Raw genomic sequence first — 11,632 nt, forward strand, 5'->3', positions numbered from 1 at the left:
ACATTTCCTAATGTTACAGACCAAGAAACATTTCGCATGGCAGAGCTTGAATAGAAAAATAAAAGCAGTCTGGAAAATTCTTTCTTCAGGAAACTACAGATAATACTTCTCAAAAGTATCTTATATACCGGAAACAAGAAAAGCATTGACTAAGCCTTTCAGAAACCCAGCTGTTTTAATTTATTAATTTAATTAATAACAAATTTGGAGGTATGTTTCAATCAGTTCATAAAGGGGTCGCTGAAGAATTTGTTCAGCCAATCAAGTTGTGAATTAATTTTCTGTTTGTCTTAAAGCCTGTTATATAAATTTTTCTAGATAATCAAACATCACATATAGTGATGATACTTTTTTACATTTTGTCATTTTGACATTTAAACCGGAGAGCTAAATACAAGATATAGTCATCTTCATCTCACATTCAGCATCAAACAAATGGAAGTTATGACCTTTGAGCATTATTCTGTAAAACATTATTGGCCGCTGCAACTAGAAATGCTAAAATATTATATTTCAAATCCTAATTGAAATCCCAACTGAAGATGGCATTTAATTTCGTTGTACGAGGCGCAATGACAATAAAGTAAACTAAAAACTAAAAAACTAATTTAGATTTGGAATCCTTGGTACTCTCTGAATTTGATTGTTTGCCTGAAACATTGCGTTACCCAACTGTTGTGGCCTGTCGGCTGCCAGCAGAGCTAGCTGCAGAGTCAGACGAGGAGGAGATGGAGGGAAGAGGCTGAGCCAGCTTCGAAGCCTTTGGAAGGCTCTGATAAGGAAACAGCATCAGATACAGAGGCAAAGCCAGGGCCTTCCATCCTCCCACAGATGAAGAGGCAGCCATTTTCAGGGTCTGGATCTGAATGAGGGGAAGAACAGATGGGGCCCATCCCAAATGCATGTATGCGCAGAAAGGAAAAGAGAGGAGAGCAAAGGAAAACAATAAGCCGGCTCTCAGGGAAAAGCAGACATGGATGCTAGCCAGACCTTCCCTGTCTGGGAAATAAATAGTAGGGGTTTGGGAGTGGCCGGTTGTCTCAGACAACTGTTCATTTTTAGGATACAGCAAACAATTCGGATTTCTATGCCAGAACCACATCTGCTGGGACTAATTACGTTTGGTTTTTTGTTTATCCACATGAATAAAAGACTGTTCCTATTCTGTTTGAAAAGGGGTTTGTGTTTATTTGTGAGTAAGCAGCTTATCATTACTTGTTAAGGCTGGGTCACCAACTACATAACATCATCAGTGCCCTGATAATGTTACTGAGCTGGGTAATGAGAAATCTGCAAGTAAACAAGCAATTCAAAGAGCACCAAGGACTCCACAGTTCAACCCTGAACTAAACGTATCTTTTCTATTGGAACTAATTAAGATGTTTTGATACATTCAGAGTGGATCTATAAATTACTAATTTAAAATCAACTACCAGAAATCCAAAATATGTTTATTTGACATTTTAAAGTAGATACCTTTTAAAGCTGTTACTTAGTTTCACTGACGATATAAGAGGATAAATTCTTGACATTAAAAACAGTCCCTTTAAAAAAGTTTAAGAATAACCTTCCACTTAATGTCTCCAAATAATGACATAGATTGCAAGTCAGATATCTGTAGTTCTTCGTAAAACTGCTGCATATTAAAAGAAACCTATGAACTTTTGGCATGGTAACACTTTTCTCCTTCAGCTAACTGTATGCTTAAAATTGTTTCCATTTTGTAGCATTCAAGTTCATAAGAAGTCTTCTCTTTACATTTCACTAATGAAGCCATAAATTTCCTGTTTCAAGCAGCTCCACTCAGTATCCTCTTCCTAATATGAAAACAAAACAAGAAAAATTAGATCTTCCATACCTAGTCTTAAAAATATGTAAACCTTGGTTGTCTTTCAACTCAGAACTGCTTCGATTAATGATTTTAATATTCCTTTAGTAAAATTCAACTGTAACCTTTTCAGAGTATGGCCTTTTTTCCAGAAATCCAGGAGCCTGGATAGCTGTGCAGACAAGGCACTGCAATTTAACACCAGCTGTCTGCAGTTAAAGTAAGTTCGAATCTTGCCAGGCTCAAGGTTGACTCAGCCTTCCATCCTTTCTAAGGTAGGTAAATTGAGGACCCAGTTTGTGGGGGCAATAAGCTGACTGTGTATAAAATATACAAAAGTATGAAGGCTATTGCTTAACGCACTGTAAGCCGCCCTGAGTCTCCAGAGAAGGGCGGCATATAAATCAAATTTAAAAAAAAAAAATAGTTCCCTCACTGAATGTCCCCTATCCCAGCCACCACACCAAGCTTATTAAACAACTCTGTGACTTGATGCATGCAGTTATGAGCTTCCCACTATTTTGAAATTAGAATGACCTAATGCAGCATCTTTTTAGAACAATGCAGTACATAAAAAGGAGTACTGTAGTTTCCTAACTGTGCATCACTGTTAAAAGTTGGATAAGGGAAATATTGCCAGGTCTGAGCAGATGTCCAGCATCACTGGGTCTTCTTGAAGTGTTGGATCTGGGCCAAAATGCCGGGAGTTTCTGATCCTGGCTTTTTAAATCTTCTATAATCTAAAGCCATTCCTATACTGTCTTAATGTCCTTTATTTATCATAACATTGTTTTGTAGTATATTGGACTGTATTAAGACACATATTCATTCCCAATTAGCCAGGCTGGCTCTTTAAGCATTATGACTGTTCATATAACTTTTGCATATATGCTCATATATGTTCCCATATTTTGTTCTGACCTAGGCTTCCTTAGAAAGCATGAAACAAAGTCTTAATCCCAGTAAAACCTCTTTTATTAACACGACTGTGAATTCCATTCATTCACAGTCAACATTCAGAAGAATGTTTATCAACCCCCACCTTATCTCACTTGGAATGCTGCCAGAGAACCAATTTCCAAATGGAAATTTGGCAAGGCCAAACTTGGCACCGAGTCTATTACAGTCATGAACAGAATTTTCCAATCTTGAAATGAGATGAACTAATTGCTTCCTGCAAAAGCCCACATCCCGTTCACTCCTCTTTTGTTTCCTATGGGAGGGCCAATCATCTCCAAGGTGTGGCCTAACTCTAGAGTTTACCCTGCTTTCTTAATTGTTCTTGTCTTCTGGCAGCTCTGTGCATGCGCACACTGGGAATGGGCTCCAGCTGTTCCTCTGCCTCACTGCTGTCTAACTCCCTCTCTGCTTCCGACACAGAGTCCTCGTCCGAGCTTTCCCCAGCCCTCAGGACTGGCTCAAGTTCCTCCCCAACCTCCTCACTGTCTGACTCTGCTGGCCGCCAGCAGACCACAACATATTTTGCCATTGATACTGGTGCTCACATTTCCCATTTAGGAAACTAATCATCTATGATTGATAAGGAAGCTCTGATTACTTTGCAAAAAGTACTACATTTTCATCTAAAGTTTGAAGATCGCTAATTATCTGAGAAGCATAAAAGCCTAAACATCACACAGATAATACAGAATACGCCCACGACAAACAGCAAGATAGATAATTATTCTAAAAATGAAATATTATTAAGTTATGAATACACTTACCCCTAAATCCTCGGCCACCACCTCTACCTCGTCCTCCTCTGAAGCCTCCACCACCTCTGCCACCTCCAAAACCCCGGCCACCTCCAAAACCTCGGCCACCTCCAAAGCCTCTACCTCCTACAAACAAATAAAAGCAGGGTGTGTGTGTGTCAAATGAGACTTTTACAGTATCCAGTGAGTGACAATAGCACATAGAAAATAGACGCCTAAATGAAACAGATCCATAAATTCATCCGTTAAACAAGCATGTAGAAACCATTCATAAGAAATTGTAATAAGACTTTTGCTTATAGATAATGGAGCTCATTGTCAGAGATGGCACCAGTCTTTGCTGTCTGAGGAATTCTGGGAGTTGAAGTCCACAAGTCTTAAAGTTGTCATGGTTGGAGACCCCTGCTTTAAAGAATGCAACTGCCTTTTTTTCTTTATAAAAGAACTAAGCTGTTCCTAGGATGGGCCAGCTTAGCAGTGCAAGGAAGGCATTCCTTTTCATTTACTATCCTGCTGGCTATCCAAATAATGTGACTGGGATGATGAACTGGGATTAACAGATAATTTAACCAGCGATTTGTCTTATGTGAAGGAAACTGAAATCGGCACTTCCCTTTCCACTATGGCATTTTACACAACCGATACATGGGGTTTATTCCTTTTAGCTATGACTGCTGCATTACCACTATTTTCAGCGTCCTAAAACTATGTAGAGAGGTTAATTTTATGGAGAATGAGATTCGGCATGCAGTACTGTATTTTTCTGTGTATAAAACACTATTTTTTCTTTAAAACATTTACTTGAAAATGGAGGGGCGTCTTATACGCAGGAGGCCGAGGGGAGAAGGTGTGGCCCATCCCTGTCCTCCAGCTCTTCCGGATGAGCCTCTACCTTATATGCAGCTCTATCATTCCTCTCTATTGTAGTTGTTTCCTGTAACACATTGCCAATCTAGGTTCCATCTCTAACATTCCTGTGATGCATTTCCTGTTCTTGTATTACTCACTCTCTAGTAAAATGGCTTCTGCACAGTGATGATTATAGTGTGCTTACTTGCTCTGCATGAAACATGGGGGCATCCTATACATGGGGGCATCTTATAGACAGAAAAATACAGTAAATTCAGACTCATCTGTTCAGCCCTGAATAAATTACAGCCTCCTTCCAAATTACTCCATTCTCCTTCATATTTGAAGTTTTGCCCGAATCCAATGAGCAGCCCTAGCTGCTGTCAGAACTATATTGTTTGCAATTTTCTAAAAACAATTTTTTCCATTATTTCATATACTTGTTCACACTGTAAGAAAGAAGTCTACCTACCTCCACCTCGTCCTCCTCGCCCTCCTCTTCCACCTCGCCCACCTCTTGGGGCTCCTTTCTCACCAGGAGGCCTTGGCAAAAACCTCTGCAGAGGAAGCAATTTTGCTGGATCGATATAAAACTGAAGGAAGAGATGAGCGTTAGACTTTGCCAAGCTTTTGCTTTTGGCTTAAATGTTGCTGTTTTCTTGAAACAATTAAAAATACAGGAAGCCCTCAAGTTACGACCACAATTGAGGCCAAAATGTATGTTGTTAACATTTGTTAAGGGAGTTTGCCCCATTTTACAACTTTTCTTGCCTCGGATGTTAAGTGAATCACTGCATTTGTTAAAGTTAGTAACATGGTCCTTAAGTGAAATTGGTTTCCTCATTCACTTTGCTTGTCAGAAGGTCCCAAAAGATAATCACAAGATCCTGGAACGCTACAACTGTCATAAACATGAACCAGTTGCCAAGCATCTGAATTTTGATCATGTGACATGGGGATGCGGCAATGGTCGTAAGTGTGAAAAATGGTCTTAAGTCACTTTTTTCAGTGCTGTTGTAATTTTAAATGGTCATTAAATGAATTGTTGTAAGTCAAGGACTACCTGTAATCATGACTTCAACTGAGATAAATGCAATAAATTAGCCACAAGTAAATCAACCCATACTTCTTTCAAGAGCACTGAGCTGCACATCAAGTATGCTTAATCAAAGACAGTAGAGTAAAGTAGAGTGGAGTGGAGTGGAGTAGAGGAGTAGAGTAGAGTAGAGTAGAGTAGAGTAGAGTAGAATTCTTTATTGCCCAAATGTGATTGGACACACAAGGAATTTTTCTTTGGAAATTAGAAATTAGAAGATAATACAATACAGTACAATAAACAGGATGCAATCGTTGGGTTTTACTTTTTTTTCATAGTCTACTCTACTTTTCATTTTCTACTCTGGTGCCTAGTTCAATGCCATAGATATTCAGTCAACCAGCAGTTAACAAACCACTACTATTTTTTATTATTTGTTAAATTTATTTGCCGCCTATCTCACCATGGGGCTACTCTAGGTGGCTTACAATAATAAAAAAGAACAAAAATGGAAGGAGTATAAACAAAAATAAAACGACAGGACAATAAAATACACAATGACAAAGGAATACCACAAGAATAATACATCAATATGATAACACTAGCAAGCAGAATGTAAGTTTCATAGACATTTTTAGAATTTAGACAGATATTTATGAATATTTAACGGGCAGCAAGATTACATAGCACATAAAGGGAACATCAGCAGGACTTACCTTTTGTAGTTTTTTAAAAGATGAAGCTTTCATGTTTTCTGACAGTTTAACCGAAAAGTACTTTCAAAGTGGCTTAAGGAAAATTCTTATCAAGATTCGTCGCACATGTCATTTTATCAATTTAAAAGTAAATCCTCAAATTTTATGATGATTTTGTAGAAATCTACAAGACTTTCTTAACCCATTCATGACCAGTCACCTCCTTGGAATGATAATTAAAATAAATATTATGAAACACAGGAGTAACAAACTAACAGCCAACATGATGCCTTCTAGATATATTGAAGATGCACGTTTTAAAATCTCTCAACTATCATAGACATTAGAGTTCAATAACACAGGGAGATAAAAATAGGCTGGAATTACGGCACTCCCTACGTTTTTGTATTAAAATGAAAGCACAATAGCACAAGCTTAGGGGAGAAGTTCTCCATTTCTCATGTCCCTCAAAGAAACGTAAGGAGATCCTCAAAGCAAGGTAGAAAGCCTAACTTTCTTCAAGAAATTCATTAGCCTGCAAGTAATTTCTTATAATATAAAATGATCAGATGAGGCTAAGATTTTGCATTAGATTCCAAGTGCAGGACAGACTTCTGAGAATTAAATGCATTCAAAAAGGATTTACCAGTCCCAAAATAAAATAAAAACATGCTCTATCCCTCTCTCTTTCACACACACATACAAACAAAATTAGTAATAAAACTGAACATAAGACTAAGGATTCATTTACACTGCTAGTTAGATTCTTAAGAAAACATTGCAGTTTGTTATATCAAATTTGCAAGATATAGGTAGAAAAAAATAAACTCTAGAATCTAAACAGCCAGCAAAATAGTAACTACATACCAACTTACATACCAACTGAAAAGCTACATCAATATTAAATACAAAGTGGCAAATCCAACATATATTCCCTTAGTTAATGCAAAGGTCCCATCCAACACTTTGGCTGATCTGGATCAGGTAACTGAGATCAGTCCAGACCACAGGTTGGATAGGAGGCAACTAGGAATTCTAATTTCATTGTTATCCAGAAATATAAATAACTATATGAGTACCCCAAGGCTCTGTTTTAGGCCCAGTACTCTTCAACATCTTCATCAATGATTTGGACGAGGGGATAGATGGGGAACTCATCAAATTTGCAGATGACACCAAGGTAGCAGGAAAAGCCAACACTCCAGAAGATAGGCTTAAGATACAGAAGGATCTTCACAGACTTGAACATTGGACGCTATCCAACAAAATGAAATTCAATGGTGCAAAAAGTAAGGTTTTACATTTAGGCAAGAAAAACAAAATGCACAGGTACAGTATATGTAGTACCTCGCTCAATAGTAGTAACTGTGAGAGGGATCTTGGAGTCATAGTGGACAACCATTTAGATATGAACCAGCAGTGTGCAACAGTTGCAAAAAAAGCCAACACAGTTCTAGGCTGCCTAAACAGAGGAATAGAATCAAGATCACATGAAGTGTTAATATCACTTTATAATGCCTTGGTAAGGCCACACTTGGAATACTGCATTTTTATATCACCACGATGTAAAAAGATGTGAAGAGAAGAGCAACAAAGATGATTAGGGGACTGGAGGCTAAAACATATGAAGAACGTTGCAGGAACTGGGTATGTCTAGCTTAATGAAAAGAAGGACTAGGGGAGACATGATAGCAGTGTTCCAATATCTCAGGGGCTGCCACAAAGAAGACAGAATCAAGCTATTCTCCAAAGCACCTAAGGCTAGACCAAGAAGCAATGGGTTGAAACTAATCAAGGAGAGAAGCAACTTAGAACTAAAGAGAAATTTCCTGACAGAACAATTAATCAGTGGAACAACTTGCCTCCAGAAATTGTAAATGCTCCAACACTGGAAGTTTTTAAGAAGATGTTGGATAACCATTTGTCTGAAGTGGTGTAGGGTTTCCTGCCTAAGCAGGGGGTTTGACTAGAAGACCTCCAAGGTCCCTTCCAACTCTGTTATTCTATTCTATTCTCTTTCCATAAAGTCTTCAAGAAGTGAGATCAACCTGAAGAAGACTTTATCTTCATTTATTTTTTTTACTAATCTAGAAGTTTGGTCAAACCAAAATGTCCAAATGTAAAACAGCTAATCTTCTCAATAGACAGAATATAGTAGTACAGACAGCTGAAACTGAATGTAGCTTTTAGAACCTTTATCTTCTCTTGTATATAAATAAACAAATTAACTATTTTGTTTACTTTGAATCTAGATGCATTCAAAAGTACACAATCAAAGGATACAAAGTCTCTAAGTTGCCCAAATATTTCATCTACTTTCCCAATTTGTTCTTTATTTTCTAAATAAACTGGTGCATTGAAATAAGGTACTTTGTTTTCTTCAGTGACACATTTACAAACAATATCATCTTCACAGGGATGCATAAACTGTCCAAGAACTGCAAAGAAGAAGAATTAATAAATCGAGTTAGCTCATTTCTCTTGTATCTTCCATTTTCTCTAGTATTCAATATACTTACTAACTACACTTTCTGGAGGTCCTTGGTCATAACCGCCTCTATTAAAGCCACCACGTCCTCCTCCACGTCCAAATCCACCTCTTCCACCACCTCTTCCTCCTCTGTTGAAACCGCCACCACGGTTGAATCCACCACGATTATTTCCACCTCTCCCTCGAAATGACATGTCTTCTTTCTGTTCAATATGCATAACAAGTGTAAAAGATCAACTGAACTTCCAGTTATATGTATTAACCAGTATTATCAACTTCATAAGCTGATAGATAATACAATCATTTCAAAGCAAGAAATAATTTAGCTATAAGTAATACTTCTGGTTTACGGCAATCATAGAAAATATGCACTTTTTACACCCATATAAAATCCTCCATGTGCTGACCATTTTAGGATAGAATAGGATAAGACATCAGGTGACACCAATGTACTTTCAATAGATTAGCATATCTAATATATTGGTATGAAATAGCAGTTTTGTCAGGCCTGTTAACTTCACAGGGTTAAAAGTAAAATTTTACCGGTAGTCAAAATCAAATTTAACTTTTCCTTTTGCCAGACTTCACCAGTACAACATAACTTCATTGTCATGTTAAACTAAAAGATAATCTTAAAATCTCAATTATCTTAAAAGATAATTTCTATTTCTGATCAATGATCATAATAAATGTTTGATTTTGTTTCCAACATCTGGAGGGAATTATCTGTTTCAAGGAAAAGTAATACACCTGTTCCACCCCTCAAAGCCTATAAACTCTTTCAAAATATCTTATGAATCATACTCTTGTACACCTAAAAGTTATCAAATGGGGTTTTGTAATATTGTTTCAATATGCAAATAAAAAGCACAAGATACAATACTGTTGGCAATATATTTAAATCCTCTTCTTTTTACAAGTCAGCAAGAACTAATATACTGCTCAAAAAAATAAAGGGAACACAAGCAGAAGACATCCGAGATCTCAATAAATGAAATAGCCTTATTAAATACTTTGTTCTTTACATACAGTAGTTTATACACTGCTCAAACAACTAAAGGAAACACAAAACTACTGCATGTAATGAACAAAGTATTTAATAAGGCTATTTCATTCATTCAGATCTCAGATGTCTTCTGCTTGGGTTCCCTTTATTTTTTTGAGCAATGTATATAAAATGTCCACTCACCTCTTTTGGTGGCCTGAAATGCTACTTCAAATGACTGCAGTGAGACTTGTCTCTTCTAGTGTGTGGTGGTCACCACAATACAAAAAGGATGTTGAGACTCTGAAAAGAGTGCAGAGAAGTACAACAGAGATGATTAGGAGGCTAGAGGCTGAAACATATGATGAATGGTTGCCAGGAACTGGGCATGTCTAATCTAATGAAGAGATGGACAGGTAGGTGACATGATGGCAGTCTTCCAATATTTTAAGGCTGTCACAAAGAAGAGGGGGACAACCTATTCTCCAAAGCACCTGAGAGCAAAACAAGTAATAGGTGTCAACTTATCAGAGATCCAACCAGATTTAAGGAGAAATTTCCTGACAGTGAGAACAATTAATCAGTGGAACGCCTTGACTTCAAAAGTTGTGGATGCTCCAACACTGAAGATTGTCAAGAAGAGATTGAACAGTCATTTGTCTGGAAAGGTATAGGATATCCTGCTGGGACAAGGGGTTGGACTAGAAGACCACCAAGGTCCCTTCCAACATTATTTTATACTGTAACCCAGGGGTCTCCAATCTTGGCAACTTTAAGACTTGTGGACTTCAACTCCCAGTATTCCTCAGCTGGGAGTTGAAGTCCACAGGTCTTAAAGTTGCCAAGATTGGAGACCCCTGCTCTAACCAAGGGGAAATGTGTGGAACGAACAGCTGAGATAATGCCAAATAGAACAACTATTTCCTGAAACTTGGAGCCCTGTTTTGTGCTACTTTTCTTAACCATTTTTTCAAAATGCCAATGGAGCTCAATAAATACGCAGCCTTGGGTTCAAATCAAATGTGAGAGACTAAAAGTCTCTAAATCAGGGGTGGGCAACTGTGGCCCTTTTACAACCTGTGGACTTCAACTCCCAGAATTCCTGAGCCAGCTTGGCTGTATCAGGAATTCTGGGAGTTGAAGTCCACAGGTTGTAAAAGGGCCACAGTTGCCCACCCCTGCTCTAAGTCATTCGTAAAGAACCCCACTCTGGAAGTCAAACCGCAAAAACACAATATTTTACTATTAATAATTTACTCTCCAAAGAAGTGATGTTACATTCTCAACACACACACACACACACACACACACACACACACACTTTCATCTACGAAGACACCAAGGGGATTTCGGGAGATCGCGACGAAGAATCAGCTCCCGTTCCCAGACAGACTTCCCCTCTCAACCCGCGACGGCTCCCACCTACCCGAAACTTGTCCCCTTCCCCACGTGGCCGCCACTCTTTCTCAAAAGCGACGCCACCGCTCACCTTTGATGATGTCAACAAACTGCGCCAGATGCTTGACCAATCCCAGCCCTCCTGTAAAAAGACGCCGCCCACCAGTGATCACGTTTCCGCTTCACAACAATTAGTTTTTTTCAGTGTTTAGTGCAGAGCTCTTCAAACTTGGCAGCTTTGTGGACTTCAACTCCCAGAATTCTCCAGCCAGCGTAGCGTAGCAGGCTGGAGAATTCTGGGAGTTGAAGTCCGCAAGTCTTAAAGCTGCCAAGTTTGAAGACCTCTGGTTTAGTGCAAGTAATTTGCAGACGGGTGCAAGGCATGGTTCACCCTCGAGGAAACTCACTGCCCCAACTACTACCCCGTTAATATCTCTCATGGGTAGTTGAATCTACCTTTACGGTGATGGTTCGGTTCAATCCCTCCTCTCACACCTATGGAGATTCTCAGTCATCCAGATCATGGTTGTCCCAAAGGTGCTTTTTTTAAGAAGCAACTGGACTTTCTGGTTTTTCTTTTGAAGACGTTTCGCTTCTCTTCTGAAGAGCTGAAGAAGCTTCTTGGATGAGAAGCG

At 38.5% G+C, this 11,632-nt stretch overlaps 1 protein-coding gene across 1 annotated transcript; it reads right to left on the reverse strand.

Moving 5' to 3' along the window:
- Window positions 1-1,493: 1,493 nt before the first annotated feature.
- Window positions 1,494-9,889, reverse strand: GAR1 (GAR1 ribonucleoprotein). The gene is made up of 7 exons (XM_070948474.1): window positions 9,804-9,889; window positions 8,643-8,817; window positions 8,407-8,561; window positions 6,145-6,204; window positions 4,865-4,985; window positions 3,553-3,669; window positions 1,494-1,817 (listed from the first exon to the last, which is right to left on the reverse strand). Exons 2-7 carry the CDS (start codon window positions 8,806-8,808, stop codon window positions 1,804-1,806), a joined length of 633 nt encoding a protein of 210 aa, XP_070804575.1. The 5' UTR covers window positions 8,809-8,817; window positions 9,804-9,889; the 3' UTR covers window positions 1,494-1,803.
- Between the last annotated feature and the right edge of the window lie 1,743 nt (window positions 9,890-11,632).

Source organism: Pituophis catenifer, unplaced genomic scaffold (assembly GCF_029215685.1).
Source record: "Pituophis catenifer annectens isolate HBS135680 unplaced genomic scaffold, rPitCat1.0.hap2 SCAF_8, whole genome shotgun sequence".
Lineage (NCBI taxonomy): Eukaryota > Metazoa > Chordata > Lepidosauria > Squamata > Colubridae > Pituophis > Pituophis catenifer.

Bases quoted from the DNA above. Each gene is read 5' to 3' on its own strand.
- GAR1 (XM_070948474.1), bottom strand. From the start codon at position 8,808: ATGTCATTTCGAGGGAGAGGTGGAAATAATCGTGGTGGATTCAACCGT. The intron at 6,205-8,406 runs GTATCCTTTGAT...CCACTTTGAAAG, and splicing joins TTGGGCAACTTAGAGACTTT to TACTTTTCGGTTAAACTGTC. The intron at 3,670-4,864 runs GTAGGTAGACTT...ATTTGTTTGTAG, and splicing joins GCGAGGAGGACGAGGTGGAG to GAGGTAGAGGCTTTGGAGGT.